This window comes from Hibiscus syriacus, unplaced genomic scaffold (assembly GCF_006381635.1).
Source record: "Hibiscus syriacus cultivar Baekdansim isolate YM2019G1 unplaced genomic scaffold, ASM638163v2 tig00111402_pilon, whole genome shotgun sequence".
NCBI lineage: Eukaryota > Viridiplantae > Streptophyta > Magnoliopsida > Malvales > Malvaceae > Hibiscus > Hibiscus syriacus.
The window spans coordinates 933,272-954,752 of record NW_024063082.1 but is presented as its reverse complement, the minus strand read 5'-3'; the positions used below and the strand labels follow the sequence as shown (position 1 = coordinate 954,752).

The 21,481-nt window shown below is 33.3% G+C and overlaps 2 protein-coding genes and 1 pseudogene across 2 annotated transcripts; 2 read left to right on the top strand and 1 right to left on the bottom strand.

Moving 5' to 3' along the window:
• Nucleotides 1-20,981, top strand: LOC120161679 (3-oxoacyl-[acyl-carrier-protein] synthase II, chloroplastic-like). The gene is made up of 15 exons (XM_039171891.1): nt 1-412; nt 971-1,176; nt 1,255-1,458; nt 1,620-1,730; nt 1,828-1,923; nt 2,007-2,052; nt 2,125-2,204; nt 2,601-2,669; nt 2,755-2,839; nt 3,044-3,198; nt 3,299-3,379; nt 3,651-3,710; nt 3,821-3,966; nt 8,092-8,096; nt 20,940-20,981. Coding segments are annotated over exons 1-15 (1,743 nt in total). The 5' UTR covers nt 1-15; the 3' UTR covers nt 20,942-20,981.
• Nucleotides 5,225-7,608, top strand: LOC120161739 (annotated as a pseudogene).
• LOC120161678 (sucrose synthase-like) lies at nt 11,810-16,184 on the bottom strand. Its single transcript, XM_039171889.1, has 14 exons — nt 16,044-16,184; nt 15,366-15,472; nt 15,141-15,267; nt 14,897-15,048; nt 14,615-14,807; nt 14,167-14,502; nt 13,988-14,083; nt 13,704-13,877; nt 13,504-13,620; nt 13,250-13,416; nt 12,930-13,154; nt 12,285-12,848; nt 12,059-12,197; nt 11,810-11,956 (listed from the first exon to the last, which is right to left on the bottom strand). Exons 2-14 carry the CDS (start codon nt 15,461-15,463, stop codon nt 11,924-11,926), a joined length of 2,421 nt encoding a protein of 806 aa, XP_039027820.1. The 5' UTR covers nt 15,464-15,472; nt 16,044-16,184; the 3' UTR covers nt 11,810-11,923.
• Nucleotides 20,982-21,481: the final 500 nt, after the last annotated feature.

The following is a 21,481-nucleotide window of genomic DNA, read 5'->3' as shown; positions in this document are numbered from 1 at the left end:
AATTTGCATCTGGGGATGGCATCTTCATCAATAAAGAGCCCGTTATGCACTTGGTTGGTGGCGCCTTGTGTGTCCGGGAAAGACCAATCACGGTCTCCATTGTTCGACTTGTCAGGTTCGGTTTCTTCTAGTAATAAACTCGGCCGTGGGGCTCGTAACAGAAGGAAGGCTCTTCTTTCTAAATGCTGCGGCGGCTCAGTCACTAACAAAGACGTGGGTTTGATTTCTTCGTTTATTGGATCCACCATTCAAGGCTTGATGATTTCTTGCTTGGTTTTCGAGCCTTGTAATGAGTACTATTCCTCCAAAAATGGTGGCTTCTTCGGTCAAAATAGAAGCTTTTCCTCCAGAAACGTTCCCTTCAATAACAGTCGCAAGCCAAGAAGGATCAATCGAGGAGCTGCTCATTCTGGTAAATTTCTGCTCAACCGAGAGAGTTAAATTTCTTTTATAATCTGGGACATTAATCTTAAATTAGTGAGATAAACCAAGAATTGTTTGTCTTGAAACAAAATTCAGAGCTCAAAATGTAGTTGATTTTAAGTTGATATGAAGTCTATGATCATGGAAAATCACTATTTTCTCAGATAATCTGAATTTAATACAAAACATATAGTACATGCAGATTTTGATTACTCCATAAAATATTATTTTCTCTCTTCCCCTGCCTCAACATTTTATATCTTAATGAGTTGGTATAGGTTTGTAGTATTTGTTGTTTTGTTTTGATGAACATCCTATAATAATATTTTTATGGGTTTGCTGCCTCATTCTATATAAAATAAGAAAAATGTTTGTTTTGCATACTAAAATTTTAGGATTTTCTATGTATATGAGATTGTTTATGTGTGTACGTTATCTAATAAAATGGTGGTGATGAAGAAAATATAATTTCTTCAATCCAAGAATTTCTTAGAACTTACCGGCTGAATTACATTCGTTCTACGGGATAATTTGTTTAAAAACTTAGGAGAAGCCATGGCTATAGCTGTGCAACTCACAAGAGAAATTACAACTAAGAAGAAGCCTCCTGAAAAGCAAAGGCGAGTCGTTGTGACCGGGATGGGAGTGGTAACTCCACTTGGACACGAGCCTGATATCTTTTATAACAATTTGCTAGAGGGAGTCAGTGGTATAAGTGAAATTGAAAACTTTGACTGTGCCGAGTTTCCGACCGTAAGTGGTGTTTGAGATCTCTCATCTTGCTCTTGTTTGTACTAGTGCTCCTTCTTAGTGCTCCCGTTTTCTCTCCAGAGAATTGCTGGAGAGATCAAATCTTTCTCAACCGATGGATGGGTTGCACCAAAGCATTCCATGAGGATGGACAAATTCATGCTTTACTCGCTCACTGCGGGAAAGAAAGCCTTGCAAGATGGTGGGGTAACTGAAGATCTAATGGAGGAGTTAGATAAAGCGAAATGTGGAGTTTTGATTGGTTCAGGAATGGGTGGCGTCAAAGTAAGTTATTCTGCTTATAGTTTTGAAAGAAGAAAGAGCTGAGTAATGTAAAATATTTTGCTAGAAAAACGAATAGTGGCATGGTATATGATCCGAAGCATGAGGGCTTCGTGACCTTAAATCTATTGGTTCATTTAAGTTGTTTGTTGCGGAATGCGCAGGTTTTCAATGATGCAATTGAAGCTTTGAGGATCTCATACAGGAAGATGAAATCTTTTTGCATACCATTTGCTACAACGAATATGGCTTCTGCAATGCTTGCAATCGATTTGGTTAGCTTAAATTCGGATTCTGCAACGTTAAGATAGAGCTTGATGGATGTTGAAATTCGGACTCCGAGCTTTAAATTTATACTCATTATTTCTTCAGGGATGGATGGGTCCTAATTATTCTATCTCCACGGCATGTGCTACAAGCAACTTCTGTATATTTAATGCGGCAAATCACATAATCAGAGGTGAAGCTGTAAGTTGAGCAAAGAAAAACATCCAATGTATCATGGTATTATCGATTGCATTTTAATTGATGCATTTGAAGCAAAATTGCAGGATATGATGCTTTGTGGTGGCTCGGATGCAGCAATTATACCCATAGGTATCTTGTTCAACATTTTTTTACAATTTTTCCACTAGGTATAGACTATATTTTGTCATCTTGTCATTTTAGGTTTGGGGGGATTTGTGGCTTGTAGAGCGCTCTCTCGGAGGAACAATGATCCTACTAAAGCTTCACGCCCTTGGGATGCTGTACGTTACAATAACTCTTGCTCTTCTTGCCCATTGTTTTTCTTTTGGTTGTTGCTTTTTTTCTCTCTCCAAGTTCTATAACAAAAGCAGTGAAACGGATACAGATAACGGGTTAATGAATTAAACTTGGTGGAAACTAATGTTAACTAATCTAATAATTTGAAACTAGTAAGCAACATGTTTATCTTTTAATAGCGGGATTTACCTCAATCGTTGTCATTTCTTAACAACTCTTTAGAGACACAACTCAGGTATGACTAAGATATGCACGTGCACATGGTGTTTTTCACAAAGTTACTCTAGTCATTTATCGAGCCTTTTCTATTCAAAGGCATGTAAGTTTCCTTGGTTTGTTTCATGTGTGTTATTTACGTGGATAGTGGTACTAATCTCCAGACTCGTGATGGATTTGTCATGGGTGAAGGTGCTGGGGTTCTGCTTTTAGAAGAATTGGAGCATGCTAAGGTACAGTTTCTTTGACACTATAGATTTGCGCTTAGTTTGCTTCGGAGAAGGGAAATTACAGAGTTGAGATTTCTGGTTTTTGCAGAGGAGAGGTGCGACTATCTATGCAGAATTCCTTGGTGGAAGCTTCACTTGTGATGCTTATAACATGACTGAGCCTCACCCTGATGGTATTGAGCCATGCCTTCATTACCGCAATTCTTTCTTCTTAAATCGCAAATTTATTTGAATTCTTTCTTGCTTGCTTGTCGTGATTAAGCGGAATAAATTTCATGAGATTATGATTTTATGGTGCTTTCTCGGAATGTTACCTGCAGTGCATGTTACTGTATGAAATATTAAATTAACATCTTTCTTGTGCAATCTAAAAATAGGTGTTGGCGTCATTCTCTGCATCGAAAAGGCTTTGGCTCATGCTGGAGTATCTAGAGGAGATATAAACTATATTAATGCTCATGCTACATCAACACCAGCTGGAGACATTAAAGAATACCAAGCTCTTCTTCATTGTTTTGGCAACAATCCCGAGGTAATTTGATATATTTTTCTCTAATACCTGGATCTTTTTGCATAATCTGTTTCTCAATCTTCTGCGTTGTGATAGTTGATAAGATCTCTGTCGTTTGCAGTTAAGGGTGAACTCTACAAAGTCGATGATTGGTCACCTACTGGGAGCTTCTGGCGCCGTAGAAGCTGTTGCAACAGTACAGGTTTGCAATTTTGAGTTTTGATTATGTTATTACCTTGGATTAAGGAAACATACTTCGTGGACGGAATTTGTTGTGCGGTGCCGATCATTTGTTGTTTATGTTCTGTTATTCCATATGATTGCTTTCCCTGGTTCCTGTGTATTTCTGTTCTGTAGTTATATGATCCGAGTACGGATGAAAGAATCATGCATCTTATCTTCTTTCTCCCTTTCTATTTCCCTTTTCTTTCTTCTAACCCGAGTATCGACATGGTTATGTCTACTTATTGTAGGCAATACGAACTGGTTGGGTTCATCCAAATATCAACCTGGAAAACCCGGATGAAGGAGTGGTATGTTGCTTCTTCTTCTTCTCCCCCTTTCCCCTTTCATTCACTTGTGCTTTGCAGCAGCTTTTGCTTCTTGGATGACATGGTTCGATTTTGCTTACACATGTATTCAGGAAGCAAGTGTACTTGTAGGGGCTAAGAAAGAAAGATTGAATGTGAAGGCAGCATTGTCGAATTCTTTTGGGTTTGGTGGGCATAACTCATCGATCATTTTCTCCCCGTACGAGTGTAATAGTTCAACCACTGCTCCTCCAGTGTTGTTCTGAAGGTTTTGATTTGTAGCTAGCTAGGGTTTTTGTTGAAGAACTAGTAAATGCAGTTGTTTTTGATATCCTAATTTTCTGTGTTCATGTAACAAGAAAATAGTTGTTTTTGATTCAGACAAATGTAATAAGGATACTGCCATCTTCTCCTGCATGATCCATCCCATAACCTATCAACGTTGCCGTTTAATGCCGTCAAATCTTGATAACGACAACACATTATTTCTCCCTTTCTCGCCTTCAACACCCTCTCCCCCCACTCCACCACCGCAACTCCCTTCCATACGACCACCGTCACCGTCACTCCATTCTGCCACCGTATTTCACCATCGTCAGTGACCTATTTACTATCGTTGACTTCCTCTGCAAGCTTAATCATTAAATAACTCCAAAAAGATTTTATTATTACAGTTTTTGGTCAAACTCTGGAGTTGACTTCCTCTGCTGCCAATCACCCTTAAATATACCCTCTAAAAAGTCATAAGTTTATTACCGATATTTTATGCATATTTTAGTTTCTTTTTATCTAATTAACATCATTAAAAAATTATTAAAATATACTTATTTTATAGGACATATCAATAAGAGACAATTTGAATGAGACAGGGAGTATTAAATATGCTTATCTAATAAGACATATCAAGTCAATAACTCGAAATATTTTAATTGAGAAAATAAAATTAATTTTTATTAAATAATAGTATTTTATTCAATTGATTAACTACGGTTAATAATCACTTGATTTTGAGTTCAAGTCTGGCTACAATTAATTTTATTATTTCATTTTTAGTTGTAACTAAATATGTTTTTATCATTATTCTATTTTTATTATAATGTGTTGTTGTTGGTTGAGTATTATTTTTTTTTACCTACTCAAGATATTTTTTTTTATTTTTCTTTGAACGTAATATGATTAATTTTTTTAATATTAAATTGAGATGATTATAAGACAATATATGTTTATAATCTCTCTTAACTATTGACAATGTACACATCATGTAGGCGTAATTGTTTGAACTCGAGACTTCTAAGGAGAAACACTCGCTTTAATCAATAAGGTTGCTTGATGAGTTCGGTTAAGTTTTTTTTATTGAACTTATTTTATTATAAAATACTACCAGATATATTATGTCATTAAGTCTAGTTGATTTTAAAATATTTTAATAAATATGTAACTATAAACTCTGGATACATGCTTATGTAACGTGTTATAAATAATTTTATTTAAACATAATTTTTTTATCATTAATATAATGTGCTTATCATTCTACTAAACTACAAACGGCTCGTAAAGGTTACGAATTCTCGGAATTTTTGTGACCGGATAGAGATGAACCGAGTTTTCCTTCTCATGCTGAGATTTTGGATTACTTGGAATCGTATGCTAAACACTTTGATGTGCTGAAATTCGTCAAGTTCAATTCAAAGGTGGTGGAGCTCCGGCTTGCTCGCCGACCAGAAATGGTTGTTGAGCTGGTCGGAAGTGATGAGGACTATTGGAGTCGTCCATTGCTAGGTCAACCCGCTTGGGAGATTGCAGTGCAAACCAAAGATTCAAACAACCTTGAGGTCATATTATTTCAATTGTAAAATTGATTTTTATTAAAAAGTTTGTTTAGATATATATTAATAAGACATAATATTAAAATTCACCCTTAATGTTTTCATGAATAATCAATTTGACCCATATATTTTTAAATATTTTAACCCTCAACTTTTCAACTTTGATTAAAATAAAGTTTTTTTATGAACAATTAAACTTATTAATGATGCCATATTTTCACATCAACATCTAAGCACACGCGGCATATGCTACATCGACACTTAAACATATGCGATATATGTCACGTAAGCAATTAAACATATATGAAAATGTTACGTTAGCGTTAATTGTTAGTTAACCAATAGTTTATATATATATATATATATATATATATATGCCGTTTTGAAGAAATTAAAGAGTTTACATAAATGCAATAAAAGTATATAAACTTAAATAAAGTGATAAGTTATGGGTTATTTAGCTTAGAAGATATGCTATTATGTATATTATGCGTATATACATGTGTAGTTTCTCTTTTGATTTTGATTTTTTTGGGGGTCCCCCCCTTTTATTTGCAGTGGTATGCCTTTGAATTTGTTGTAGTTTGCACTGGGAAATATGGGGACACACCCAAAATTCCAAAATTTCCAAACAACAAAGGCCCTGAGATTTTTTAAGGGGAAATCCTTCATACCGTTGATTACTGCAAGCTCAACAAAGATACTGCTTCTCAGCTACTTAAGGGGAAGAAGGTTGTGGTTGTTGGCTATAGAAAATCAGCCATTGATTTAACTATAGTACGTGCACAAGCAAATCAAGGTAATTCTCCATTAATTTTATTAATTATGGTGAAATATTACTAATGAAACAAAATTAAGATTAATTTTAATTCGAACATGATTCGTTAATAATGAACCATTTTTCTGATATATATATATATTGATTCGGCTACTGAATTGAACCGAACATAATTCGAATCAGATAAATTTAAAAACTATCGAAAGGTTTTGATAAATCAGTTAATAAAGAACCGATTTTGCTGATGTTGAATAATTTGCATGAAGGAGGTGAAGGGCAACCATGCACCATGCATGGTGGTAAGGACACCTCATTGGATTGTTCCACATTTTAGAGTCTGGGGTGTGCCTTTTCACCTCTTCTACTCTACAAGATTTTCTCAATTCTTCCATGAAAGACCTAATCAAACCATTCTCGGGACCCTCCTTCGCTACCTGTTATCTCCAATGTTGAGCCGAAATTTCTTACATAAATCCCTTTGGACAATTCTCTTTCGTTCTAAGCTCATGCGGTGTGTGCGTAAGTGACAGAGTCGTGTTGTGTCGAAGTTCATCGAGTCCTACTTGCTTTGGAAACTTCCATTAAGGAAGTACGGATTGATACCAGACCATCCATTTGAGGAAGATTATGCATCGTGTAATATGGCCATCGTGCCGGTAGATTTCTTCACCGAAGCCGATAAGGGAAACATCGTTTTCAAAAGAGCTTCCGATTGGTGGTTCTGGAAAGAAGGAATCGAGTTCGATGACAATACGAAAATGAAGGCCGCTGTTGTGATTCTTGCAACCGGTTGTGATGGAAAGAAGAAGCTCAAAACGATCTTACCGGAGCCGTTTCGGAGTTTGATCGAATACCCGTCTGGGGTCATGCCCTTGTATAGGAATGCTCGAGAACTCGGTTAACAATGTTTTGCAGCATTTAATGATTCTTTTGTCAGGGGAATGATCCACCCATGGGTTATTTCGATAGTCTGGCGTATATTCCAACAATGGAGCTTCGAAGCAGGTGGCTTGCTCGACTTTTGGATGAAAAGTTTAAGCTCCCGAGTGCAGAAAACATGGTGGAACAGATATGGAGAGAGATGAAGGTTATGAGGAGGAAAAGCAGGTTCTACAAGAAGAACTGCATTTCAGCTTTCAGCATTAACCACCGTGATGAATTCTGCAAAGAAATGGGTGGAATTCTTAGCCCAAAATATCCTAGTCGGCAAATCTTAGAGATGGGTTTTGTTTATCCCACGATCTTATTTTGTGCTTGGTTGGGCTTCGTTGTTGTATTCAAACCTTATTTTGACTAGTCTTTTAAGTAATAATATTACCTTATTTTGACCGAGTTTTGGGAGTTTGAGAAGGGTGTTTTTGGGAGTTTTATATTGTGCAATTGAATCATAACTTATATTAAGATAAGATCTTGTTAAACAATGTAAACTCTTTTAGTTTTACACATATTTATGATTGTTAATTAAATGAAAATAGATGATTAAGATTAAGAGTTAGAAATTTGAAGATATTTACTGAAAAAAGAGAGTAAGAAATCAATCTTAGTCGTCTATTTTCATTCATCAAACGGTCCTAAATCTAAAGAGTTTTACATTGTGTAAGTAGATCATAACCCATATTTAAATATTACAAGAGAATTATAAGATCAAATTTATTTATAATTGTTCAGCTTATTAATAAAGTACATATATCATACATACGTAATTATTCAAAATCGAAACATCTAAGAAAAAAAGTATTCCCTTCTATCATTAAAATCACTTAATAGGTTTAAAATAAAGTTCATATTTGTGTACGTTGTATTTCTACTCTATAATACTTTAATGTGTTTAAAGCATTTTGAATTTATATATTTTTACACATTAATAATTTACTTTTTGAACATATTGATTCTTTCAAGTATTTATTTTGTTTATATTATTAAGTTAAGGGATTGATTTAACTTTGAAGTAAATATAAATTAAAAAATTTGTTTATTTTTTTAATTGTTGAAATTATTTAAATATATCAATTTTACTTTTTAATCTACGTTTATTGTTATTGTATTGATCTTATATTTTACATGTGAATGATAACAATTTAAAATTCAAACTTTGATAATAATATAAGATTAATTTTTATATGATTATTAGGATTTTTTAAGTGGTTGTAAATTACATATATTTATATAATTTTGAATGCAACCTTAACCAAATAAAAATAAAATTATAATAGTAGTTTGATTTTTTTTAATCTCAATTTCAAAATTAAACATAAGTAATCATAAATGATGAACCTAAAAATCAAAATAAACTTAAATAATTTCATACTAAACTCAACTTTTAAAAAAAACCCGGCCTTTAAAGCCTTTATGGGTGGCCTGGCCATGGCAGCTTGGCAAACGCGTCGCGAATGGTAATGCGTGTTGGGGAACAAATTTGTCTTGTCTTCCTCTTACCAAAGCCGCTGTCCAAATAAATAAATTATATATTTATTTAAATTGGATTTAAATACAATGTAAACGGTATATTTCATTTTTTTTATTATTATTAAAAAGGGTATATTTAATTCAAATATTGTATTTTGAAACTTTTGTATCTATTGTTGAATGTGATAAAATAAATAATAAAACACGAACCTTATTGTCAATCAACAAAAAGCAACCAAACCAACAGTCTATCTCACATCTCTAACAAGCCAATCATTGGCCATTTGACCCATAAATTTTCTTAATATATAAATCTGAGAGTATTGTACTAATTCAATTCCATGACCAATCAGCTTTTTATTATATTATAAATATAAAATCTTTTCTTTACTTACCTTGTTCATCATCGGACTAATATAAATAAAAATGAATTAAACATTAGAATATTGCTTTTTTTTTAAATATGTTTAATAAGATGTATAGCATTATTGATTTTAAATTTCAAGATTTTTATTTTTTTTATATGGAGTTAATGTCTCTCTACCTCTACAATACGATCATTTAATCTCATTACACTTTTATCGTGAATCCTCATTATGATTGTTCATTCTATCTCACCTATTGAGACACTCAACGTAAAATTAATTAGTAGAAATGAAATTTAAAGATTAAAATTATATATATATATATAACTCTTTTAATTTTATATAAATTTAAGACCAGTAGATAAAAGAAAATAGACGGTTGAGATTAATAGTATGAATGAAAAGATATTCACTGGAAAAAAAAATAAAGAGTTAATCTCATACATCTATTTTTACTCATCCAATAGTCTTAAATCTGTATAAAAACACTTTAATTTTATATTATGTAAGTGAATCCTAACCCTCTCTATATATAATTTTTAATAAGAAATAGTGCCCAAGCAAAAAACTTAACTTCGTATAATCGTATCTAAAGGTAGACTTTCAGGCCTTCAAATTTTAATGTCTCATAATATGAGTAATTTTTCGTTCTTACTTTTAAATAAATTTGTTATTTACAATACTCGAAATTAAGAGATTAATTTAATAAGTAATGAATTAAAACAATGTAGAAAGGGAAAAATAACATTAATCTCTTATATATTATAAAGAAAAATTCTTAAACGACAATGAGCAACAATGATACACGAATCTAAACCCACCACCTCCACCATTAGGCTGACAGATGAGGCGGTCGCCGGCGAGAACTCGGTTAAATCCTCACCGTTGAAATTAAATCGACTCTGTTTCTTTCTAACATCGCTCTATAATCATGTCATTATTACATGATTATTGTACAACTTACGATCCGTAGTACGTGAAACAATCAACAAGCGTAAAACTCGACAAGCTCTTCCAAAGACTCGGGTTGAGAGTCGGCATTTTCGAGCATCCAAAGCAAGTGTTCGAACAAGACGACATCGCACGACACATTGATCTCCGCCGTGTTGTTTTCGCTCAACGACGTCGACCGTTCCGCGAGTTCACGGAACAGAGGGTTGTCACTTATGTCGGAGCTAATGAGGTAGCTTCTCGGGGATTTCCCGACTTGGACGGGGTGGAGATTTGCGGATGATTCTTCGTTGTTGTAGATGATGTCGGAAGCTGCCACGGCGGCCGTCGACGTCGGGGAACGGATTTGCTTGTTTTTTAATGAGTTGAGCTTCTTTAAAACTGACAAGAGCTTCGTTAGCTTGTTGCTTCCTTTCGCCATTTCTTTTATTGGGGGAGGTTTAAGGGTTTGCAAAGAGTTTTCGTTGAGGCTTTTGGCCTGGTAGAGAAAGAAAGGTGTTTTTGAGCTAAGAAAAGAGGAAGAATGTTCTTTTATAAAGGAGTAGGGGAGCGATTGAGCTGGTAAGCCGGTCCCGGGTGTTGGCTCACCTTTCTTAATTCGATCCAAAAATTGAACTAAAAGAGTACTTTTCTAATTATCTCTAATAAAAAATGAAATACATTATTTCATTTAATGCCTAACATTTATTTTGTGTCAGTTCGGTATCTATTGTTTCATTCTGTTACTTAAAACAGGTCAAGTCGTGACGGACATTAATTTTTTTTTTGTTAAGTGACACGTTTCACAATCTCGTAATTTTAAAATTTATTTTTTAAAATATTATTATATTTATAAAAAAAACCTTTATTTCTTTTAAATTTCAAAAAAAACCTCAAAATCTTTAAAATTCCCAAATCCTAACACTAACCCGCTGCCATTGCCCTTTCCAGCCAAGAACACCACCACAGACGTAGTCCTTGTTAACATTCTAGTTATAAGTCGCCATAGTTGTTGTCGATTGGCCGTCGAAATCGTTTGGGATTGCGATTTTCATCCTATGATTCGCGGGGTATAAAACGTCGATTCATCGTCAATCGGTCATTGATCAGTCACGATTTCACAAGGGATTTGGTCGTCGGGGGGAGGTGAGGTCAAGTGGAGCTTCGTCGACGGAAAAGGGTGACGGTCGGCGTGTGTTTAGAGATCGAAATAAAGGTTTTTAAAATTTTGAGTTTATTGTAGAAAATAGCGAGCTGAAAACGACAGACGTGCGGGGAAGAGAGTTTGAAATATGTTAAATCCAAATTCATCCCTTTGTTTATTTTCTTGTTCATTCAGAAGATTCTTAATCCACTGTTTTATATTTTGACTTTACTCTCAACCTTTTGATTTTTCTGGTAAGAAACTGTCCTTTACCCTCGGGCGCCAGGAACAAACACTTTTCAATTATTTTTTTGTTATACGTGAAATTAGGTCGAGTAATGTACTTTGGATTCGACTAGCAATGATAAAAAATTAAATCATTATTTCAACTCGAGATTTTTATAGAAAATATTATTGATATTATATTTGAAACTAAATTTAAATTACATGTATTCGAAATTTTGAAACATATGTTGAATGTGTGTCCGAACAAATCCGAATCTGTTAAAACTTGTTAGCGAGTTGTTCAGCTTCTAAATATACGAATCAAAGCTTTGTTAAAAGTGAAGTTTCAGAAGCAGATTAAAGATGGAACATGGAACATGGAGAACAAAACTCGCAAACAACCGACTTCAAACAGTGCGGAAAGATTAAAAGAAAACAAGATTACAAATCAAATACAAAAGCGGGTTCTCTTGTTCGATCAAACGAAGCTTATTCTCAACAACTAAGAAAACCCTTCCAATAGTTTCAAGCAAAGCTTCAATTTACTCTTCAACTGCCAAAGGAACCGATTCAGCCTGCAAAACAGTTTAGTTAAAAGCATTAACGTATTGAAACCGGACCGGATAGACAGAGAAAGAAAGAAATAACGGAAGCGGTGTCGGTGCATGAGAAAATACCAGCTTCCGGTACTTGAGAGCGTAAAACATCTCAAGGTAACGACGGCTCTCGCGGCGGTCGAGGTTGGAAACGTGCTTCCAGAAACCGTACACTCCTGTCAGGGTCAATAGTCTCTCGGAGTAAATCTGCCATGTGTACCTGATTCGAAAAAAATGCAGAGATGTAAGAACAAAGTCTGGAGTTAACTTGGGGGAAGAGAAACAAATAAATGTGAGTTTTGCTTACTTCTCCTCAATACGCTTTAAGCCTCCCTCAGAGATCTTGGTCCAGTGAGACGGATCTGTCTTGCATTTCTCGAAGAAGTCGACGAGGATCTCAGCAGCTTGGTCACCGTGGTAAGGGTCGATGTTGAAGCCAGATTTACCATGAACGATAATCTCGGCAGGTCCACCGTTGCAAGTTGCAAATGTCGGCAAACCACAAGTCATTGCCTCGACAACAGTCAATCCAAAGGCTTCGTATAATGCAGGCTGTACGAAGGCACCCTTTGTGTCGCAAATGTATCGGTAAAGTTCACCGTTCCTAACTCTGTTCATTTGGGATGATATCCATCGGAATTGACCATTCAGCTTGTACTTCTCGATGAGCTCGACCATCTTTGCCATCTCGGCCTTCTCTTCCAAATCCTTGGATTCTTTCCTCCGATCTCCACCTACTACAACGAGGTTAACCAACTCACGCAACTTGGGGTTCTTCCCATACCACTCGACAAGTCCGGTTAAATTCTTAACACGGTCCAGCCTTGCCATTGTGAATAGAATTGGCTTGTTACGGTCATTTAGCACACATCTGTCGGACACCGACATACAGATTATTATTACTTCCAGTGGCTAATTTTGCATAGGGATTGGTTCGGAGTAGTGCACTTACAAGTGTTCTTCGTTTTCAACTTTGCTGTAAAGAAGTTCTTCGATATCAGCATGGAAATGCTTTAATCTCCTCTTCTCCTCAGTGTAAGGGTAGTATATGCTCATGTCAGCACCAGGGGACACAATGTTAAATTTAGGATCGAACACATCAATTCCGTGGACAACACGGTAGAGACCGGGAAGAGTGAAAGCAGTGTGACTCTCGTATTGACCCACGGTGTCCTTGCTGAAATCATAAGAATATCAATGTTCATGGTCTAGAGAAAAGAGTTTAACAAAAATATCGAATCCCGAACTAAGAAGACAGATCAGATCATCTACCTTCCAGCAATTTCTTGGAAAGTACTGGTGATGATGAAATCCGTATGGTTCATGGCGATAAGATCAGCTGTAAATTGACAGGAGAAATGATATTTATCTTCAAGCTTCTTCCAGTAGATATCGGAATCCGGATACTTGGTCTTCTCTAAAGCATGGGCAATTGTACACTATAATAGAATGAAAAATCGAATCAATACGCCAACATGTAATCAAAGATAAACACAAAGATCCTGGTGAATTAGTTTCTAACAAACCTGTGTAACTCCCAATTTATGTGCCAGCAAGGAGGCAACTATGTTACCGTCACTGTAGTTTCCGATAATCAAATCGGGCTTGCCTTGCAACTCTTTCGAAATCTCATGAGCAACATCCTTGAAACAAAGAGATTTGTTAGTAAGTAATATCAATGAAATGGGATAACTAATGCAAGAAAATAAATGGCTCACTGACTCACCTCAGTGTAAGTTTCCAAGTAGGGCCAGACTTCGAATCTAGAGATCCATCTGCGTACGATACCCTTCTCTGTTCTGAAGGGTACCCGAAGAATATCAGAGTACTCCGTTCCATATACTTTCTCGAGTCGTTGGCCACAAGTTGTTCCCGCAGCATCAGGGAGAAGCCTAGTAATCTAGGAATAAAGCAAAATAGAAATATCATATGCATGAGAAACAGCTGAAATCATATATTTCAAAGAAACCGAAAAAAAAATCATAAATACTAAGAATCAAGAGTTCTCACAATGAGGATACGAGGGTTAATGTTGAGCCCCTGCTGCTTGATACGGTGGATCATCTCGTTCTCCAGGGCACGGACTTGATCCAAGATGTAAACAACCTACAGGAAGACTTTAAAGATTAAACACAAATTGCAACATCCAAGTCTGCCTCTTTATGAAAAAGGCTCGTAAACGAACTAACCTGGCCACCGGTGTCAGGATACCCCAAAACGTTGTCCTGAGCAAAGTATCCGTGGGGAGTTAGAATCACAACATTGAACACCATGGGGATTCTCCCAAGGAACTTCTCGAGGGTGCAAGGATCGGGTGCCTCGAGAAGATCCAAAAGGAGTTGAATCATCTCAAGCACACGCTCGGCCGTATCACCCCAACCTCTCTCCAAACCGATCTCCTGGAACTTGTGTTCGAATTCAGCATACGGCGTCTCAGCAGGCAGTGTAACGAGGTACTCCTCTGCCTTCCTCAAAACATGTTGGAGAGAGTTCAGGTTTTGAATTCTGTCATTCAACATCATGTTCTGCAAACACCAAACCAAAGGATTAACATGCAAAAGTGCAAGTCTTAATTTTAACACAAACACGATAAATCGAGCAAATAGAAGCAGCAAATATGTTGTCAAGTTCAAGTACCTTGCCCTTATGGCAGTGGACTTTTAGGAATTCAAGCAAGGGGTGCATGCTCTCCTTGTCATGAAACAGTTTCGCCGAAAGGTGACGGTTAAGGAACTCGACGCCGTTACCGATCGACTTTGAAAGAGTCGGGCGAGGGAACGAGGCATTGAAGGGCTCAAAATCCAATTCCAAAGTAAAGTTTGCATTTGAACTGCGAGCAAAGCGAAAAGAAACAACCTTAGTGAACAGATCAAACAAAACACAATCAAAACAGTAACGTTTTTATTCAGATCATTATACCTTCCATCAACAAGCTCTTCCTTGAAAAGAAGATATTCAGCAACAGTGAGTTCTTCAACAACAAGAGCGTGGACATTCACTCTAATGTACTCCCAAACACCAGGCCTTGGTCGAACGGCCAGTGCCACCCACGGAGGCAACACAATCGCTTCCTATGTAACACACGAAAACAACTCAAAAATCAAGAATTGGCAATTAAAAAAGTATCCAAAACAGGTAAAGAAAGTTTGGATTTTCAATTTACTTGACTAGCTCTTAATATTTCAGAAAATGCCCCATCAGCTAACGTTTTCCTGATCTCTTCAGGGATAGCTTCAAACTCGAGAATGATCTGGTGGTGTTGAAGAATTCCCTTTCCTTTGCCTTCAATCCTAAAGTGAAAAGGATAAAACAACAAAGTTCACAGCTTGCATGCAAATTTTATCAAAGAAAAAAAAACAATCTTTTGAAGTATGCTGTTCCAAGTTACCTTGTGAGCAGGGCCAGAATGTCGTTCCTGTGGGCAGTAAGTGTGGAATCCAAACGCTCACGGAGGCTGTGGACACGAGTGAGAGCACGTTCCGCCATTTCTTCGAACTGAACGAAAGCAAAAGCTAAACAGAGCAAAACAGAGTATTGAGTGTAAGAATTAGGCAATAGAGATTATGTTATAAAACTATAAATGGAAATGGATAAACATGAAAGAGTTGAAAAACCCAACATAAATTATACTGTTTTCTAGAAGGGTAGAAAATTCCAAACCTACCACCAACCACATGGAAAAGTCTTAACGTTAATTCAATGTTTTTATTTCTAAACTGAGATTTGCAACACCAACATGATGAGATCCACTTTCGGTGTCTTTTTTTCATTTCATTTAATATCCATTAATCAAAATAAATATAAAATCCTTAAAAAATCACCAGTTTGAGATGATATGGCACTGTTCTTCTTTCTATAAATTTTGTTTGTCTGAAAGTTTCAAAATAGCAGTCCAAAACATTGACTATGAACTTTCTAGCTGATCATCTAACATGGTTTTTCACAGTAATGAAAAAAAGAAAATCAAAACCAAGAAAACACAGACACAAAACAAAGCACGACTCAAATTTTGTTCGAACTTTTGACAAAAACAACAGAAAAAAAAACAATACAAGAATTACATTACCTTGAGCTTTCAAGAAGCAAAACCAGGGAAGAAGAAGATTACTAATGAGAATAGTAATACAAGGAAGCAGAAAATTCAATTAACGCAAAAAAGATAATAATCAAAGGATGTAATGAAATGGGATGGAGGAAGAAGTGAGCTAGTGGCTCTTTTATACACAAATGGAAGGCTCTCTGCGTCTAACTTTCCCATGGTTTTAATTTTACTTCCATAAAACCGCTTTTCATTTGACCTTTTGATACGAGACAAATAGTGTAAGATGCAATACTTGATTAATAGTGGACATATTTTATGTGGTTATGGATACTATTTTATAAATATTTATTATTTAATTTTTTTTATTATCTAAAAATATTTTAGAAATTAAGATATTTAATTGATTTAGATATCTAAATAATACTCGTACTTAAATTGGATACAAAATTTATACTATCTATTTTAAACAGATTAAATTAGGTTGGCTTAAACAGATTACAATTAGGTTGGCTGAAACAGCGAGTGGGTCCCCACGATTTAAAAGTGCGAAACAGGTAGCTCCAGAATTAGATTGGCTGAATCATCCACGTCCGACGTGGCTTTATAGGACAGACAAAAAATGTATTATTAATAGGACTGTAAATGAGATATATTATATCAAAATTTGATATATATTTGATTCGAGTAAGTTAGATTTAAGTTCTTAATAAGTTTAAAAGAGCTACTTGATATTCGACTTGAAAAAATCACGAGAAATTAAAAGAAATAGTATATTAAAATATTATCTTTTAAAATTTTAAATTATTAATGATATTAATATTTATATGTTGATTTTTTTTATTTCAAATTTATTAAAGCTTCATTTCATGGTTTCGAGATTGAGTCGAACTTGAAAATTTCAGACTCACGATTTTTTATACTGAATCAAACTCCATTTTAAAATTTTCAAACCAATTCGAGTTCAACAATACTCAAACTTAACTTAATACATTTACAGCCCTAACTATTAATATAAGAGAAATTGCTTATTACTTTTTCTCAAAGGCCACTAATCATAAATATATTCTATATATATATCTCATAATATCATTTTAAATAATTTATAATATTGTAAATAATTTTTAGACTATATAGTTAAAATTCTTCTGTTGATATATATATATATATATTAAGTCGGTGTTTAATATTCACTAAGATTAAAATTCTCTTTCTCCTTCCCGAGTAGAAACTATTCAAATAATAATAATTTATAATGTTGAACCCACTAAGTGATTTAAATAATAATAAAAACAATAATCTTAAATTCAAATAGTTGTATCAATAGTGTGTACGTCATGGATAAGTTAAAACATATATGAGTAGACATTAATTTATTATCAACTCATGTTATTAAAAAATTATATTATTTTTAAAGTTTTCTATTTAATAAATTAATTTAATCTCCAAACTTATTCAATTGATTTTTCTAATCTTGGAACTTGGAGAGGAAAGAGAATAGCTTCCGGAAAACAAAACCCATTGGCTAGGCGTTCTGGTTTTGGTGTCACTAAAGATATTTATTTTAATTTCCATTTTCAAAAATCCCTCACATGGCTTGTGAGTTGTAAGTGTGAAGGCATAGATTTCAAAAAATATACATGTAATATAATTTTATATAAATTCTTTATTGTTCAGTTAATAATTATTTTTAAATAAATTTTAAATATATATATATATACACACACAATGTCTTTTACCTATAATATAAATATAATAAAATTATTCTCTTAATATACATATAAATATAATAAACTCATAATTTAAAGATTGCAAAACGTTTTATTTGACTGTGTGCAGACCGCAAGGCGATTTAAAAGGATTTAAGAATTAAGAGGAACATATTTTTAATTCTGGCAGAAATAATAATAGTTTTTAAAACTTATGGTTTTTCCTTTAATTAAATAATAATAATTTTGGAAACCATATAATATTTGTATGCTAAATTGGTCAAATCATTGCTTCAATTGTGAAGAGATTTTAAAGTTATAATATTTAGCTGTAGTATTAGATATCTGTTAAATATGCAATAAGCATTAAGCAATAAGCTAAGAAACAGTTTGGTGGGAGATAAATTTTAACCAATGTTAACTAATTAATTGTCATTAATCGGATTAAAACCAAATTTAAAGCGGGAGATAACGGGTAAACTGGGTATTTAGTCAACTACCTATTTTCGTGGTTTTGTTTTGGTCATTTAAATATATTTTTTAAAAATCATACTATCAACATATTTTTATTTTGTTTTAATCATTCGTCATTAAAAATTTAACGGTGATATTGATGTATCGCCAAAATGTAAAGTAACATTTTCATTGAAAAGTACATATTTTGTTTATTTTTTAATAATGAGTGATTAAAACAAAATTAATATGTAGCATTAAGTATGATTTTTTTTTAAATATAGTTAAATAACCAAAACGAAACTGTTAGAATAGATAGATTGTTAAATACATAATTTACCTTTGTTCGGTGGGGGCAATGGTTATTAAAATCAAAACATAACATTAAGTATGATCTATAGTTAAATGATCAAAACGAAACTGTAATAATATATAGATTATTAAATATATAATTGACTCTTGTTTGGTGAGGGGCAATGACGTGATTAAAATAAAAACATGATATTAATCGTGATATTAAAAAAATATAATTAAACGACCCAAACAAACTATTAGAATAGATAGATTGTTAAATATATAATTTACTCTTGTTTGGTGGGGGCAATGACGTGATTAAAATGATGGGGTTTTGTTAAAATTATGCCATTTCTTTGATAAAAAAAAATGACCACTTTTCTTACGTTCCAAGCATAAACAAGTCCATTAATCTCCCACTGATTTTTGCATATGTTATTGGGATTTGACTCGCTGAACTTCATCATTATTTTGTTATGCTACTTTTCCCCTCAAATTGTGGTCGAAGATATCTTTAATACATTACCAAAAGTGAAATATCAATATAATCAAGGGTATAGTATACAAATATCCGATTATAAGATATTATTTTGTTGAATCGTTCGATTATTAAAAGTTATACAATAGTCTCTCAATTATAGAAAGTTATTTTGTTGAGTCACTCACTATTAAAAGTTACAAAATGATCACCAAACTATTTATTATATTTCAAATGTGTCCTTTTTAGTTAAAAAATTAACGATTGTTTAAACTAGACGTGAACATACTGACTGAGATATGATGAAATTATGAAATTAATTTTATTATATTTCAATCAACATGTTAACGTCCAACTTATACTACCTTCAATTCTTTAACGAAAAATGATAACTATATAACATATGAATAGTAGTATAATCATTTTATAATTTTTAATAGTCATTGACTCAACAAAAACAACACCTTATAATTGGAATCATTTTGTAACTTTTAATAGTCAATTAACTCAATAAAACAATATCCTATAATTAAGAGACCACTTTACCATGTAATCAATAACTAAGAATATGTTATCGAATTATTATTATTTTTAAAAATAAAATAAATTCAAATAAACTAATTAAATCATAGACTTTTTTAAAATCAATTATTTTGAATTGATGAATACACCATGAACTATTGAAATAAAGATAATGTTTTAAATATACACACGTGGCACTTGATAAGTTGTCGGGTGTTCAGCTTATCATCCTTCAATTCCCCGATGATTTTGATTGATATGATTTGCATTATCCATATGTCACATTGGGTCTTATACGATAATGTGTCATCAAATTCTCTTTTGTGATGTAACTTCTTCCATCCAAATATAAAGCCACATTTTGCATGTGATTTGGTGATAAAAACAACTCTCAATTGTATAGGAAATTTTGACTTTGATCCGTGCAAGATTTTCTTATGGTGGATCATTAGCCTTTCCCTGTTTACACGTTGAACGGTTGAGATGTAAATTTGAATTTAAACTTGGTTTAAGGGTTTTTTTTATATGTAATAGATTCAATTTATCAATTTTGTTCCTATAACATTTTTGTATTAATTTATTCCTTAAAGTTGTTTAAGGGTATCATACTAGTCCTTCAAGTCCGTTGATCATTTTGACTAATAGAATCGTGAGTTTTATGTGACTGCGGATTAAGGGATTATATTAAAATATTTACTAAACACAATGATTAAAAAAAATCCTCAAAATTTTATTATTTATTTCATTGTGATTAAGGTATTAACTTAAATTTTTAGAGATTTTTTCTAACCATTATGTTTAGTAATTATTTTATTATTTACATTTTTAATAAATATCACGTCATCATCAAGTCATGTCAATAGTATTGGCTTATGTGGAATTACTAGCGTCTACAGACGCATAAGACTAACGGTTTTGTTAGTTAAAATATACTTCGAGGGCTAAAATGATGTCTCAAAAGACTTTTAGAGTTAAATTGATGCGAAAATATTATACGAGTGAAAATGATAAATTGAGTCTACTACAAAGACAAAAATAGCCCTTAAGCCTTTAAAATTTGATGTTTATTGGATTGCTACTTTTGTAAGATAAATGATTAATATTGATAGGATAAAATAATCGAATAAAAAAATAAAAATAAACATTGATATTCTAAAAAAATTAACATCATAAAAATAAAATTGTCCCAATTAATTAAATTTAAAAGTAAAAAATATCATTATTCATTGTTGGATCAACTTGAGATCAAACTATATTAATATTTTAATCAAATGAATATGATCGACGATCATTTTTTTTATTATTAAAATTTTGACTTTTACGATAAATGTTAATTTAAATTTTTTAAATTTTTTACGACGACAATAATAAAAATAGATTTTAAATTTAATTGAATATGGGATTGAACTGAAAATGGTCAAAGGACCCAGTGGATTATTGAGATTCGAGGCCTCAAATTAAATTAACAGATTGGGCCGCACCATTTTTTATCAATAGGTCAATCTGAAGTGGGCTCCACTAGCGGTTCCAAAACGGTTAGGGAAAACGGACCCCACCAATTTCAAATTTTTACTGCTCCCCGCAGGTGCGCGCACAGAACGGGAAAAAATTAATATTAGAATAAAAACAAAATAAATAAAAGCACCGTTACACCGCAGTTCTTCCTTTTAAACAAACAAATCCAGAAAACAATTATTATTTCATTCAAAAAGAACATTCAAAATACTTAGAAAACCCTGAAACGAGCATTTGATTTTGAAATTCGCTGATACGTGGCGTGTGTTTATCTGCATTTTGTTGAAATATTGACTGGCTCCGGGCGATTTTTCAAGGACCGGAAATTAGTAAGATTTTGGAATTCACTGGTAGTGTTTCTATTTTTATTCTTTTTCTTGAAAATACTTAATTTTTTTTTTTTGGTTAGATCGATTTGAGAAGGTTATATTTAAGTTGAAAATAGCAAAAACGGAAAGCATATAAAATTCTTACCTTATATATAAGTTTGATCG

What these genes read in the sequence shown, in the direction of transcription:
- LOC120161678 (XM_039171889.1), bottom strand. Translation starts at nt 15,463, where the DNA reads ATGGCGGAACGTGCTCTCACTCGTGTCCACAGCCTCCGTGAGCGTTTG. An exon ending in TTAACCCTCGTATCCTCATT is followed by an intron (nt 13,878 to 13,987) that starts GTGAGAACTCTT and finishes CTTTATTCCTAG; the next exon opens with ATTACTAGGCTTCTCCCTGA. An exon ending in TTCCAAGAAATTGCTGGAAG is followed by an intron (nt 13,155 to 13,249) that starts GTAGATGATCTG and finishes TTATGATTTCAG; the next exon opens with CAAGGACACCGTGGGTCAAT.
- LOC120161679 (XM_039171891.1), top strand. Translation starts at nt 16, where the DNA reads ATGGCATCTTCATCAATAAAGAGCCCGTTATGCACTTGGTTGGTGGCG. An exon ending in CTTCACGCCCTTGGGATGCT is followed by an intron (nt 2,205 to 2,600) that starts GTACGTTACAAT and finishes ACTAATCTCCAG; the next exon opens with ACTCGTGATGGATTTGTCAT. An exon ending in AAGCTGTTGCAACAGTACAG is followed by an intron (nt 3,380 to 3,650) that starts GTTTGCAATTTT and finishes TACTTATTGTAG; the next exon opens with GCAATACGAACTGGTTGGGT.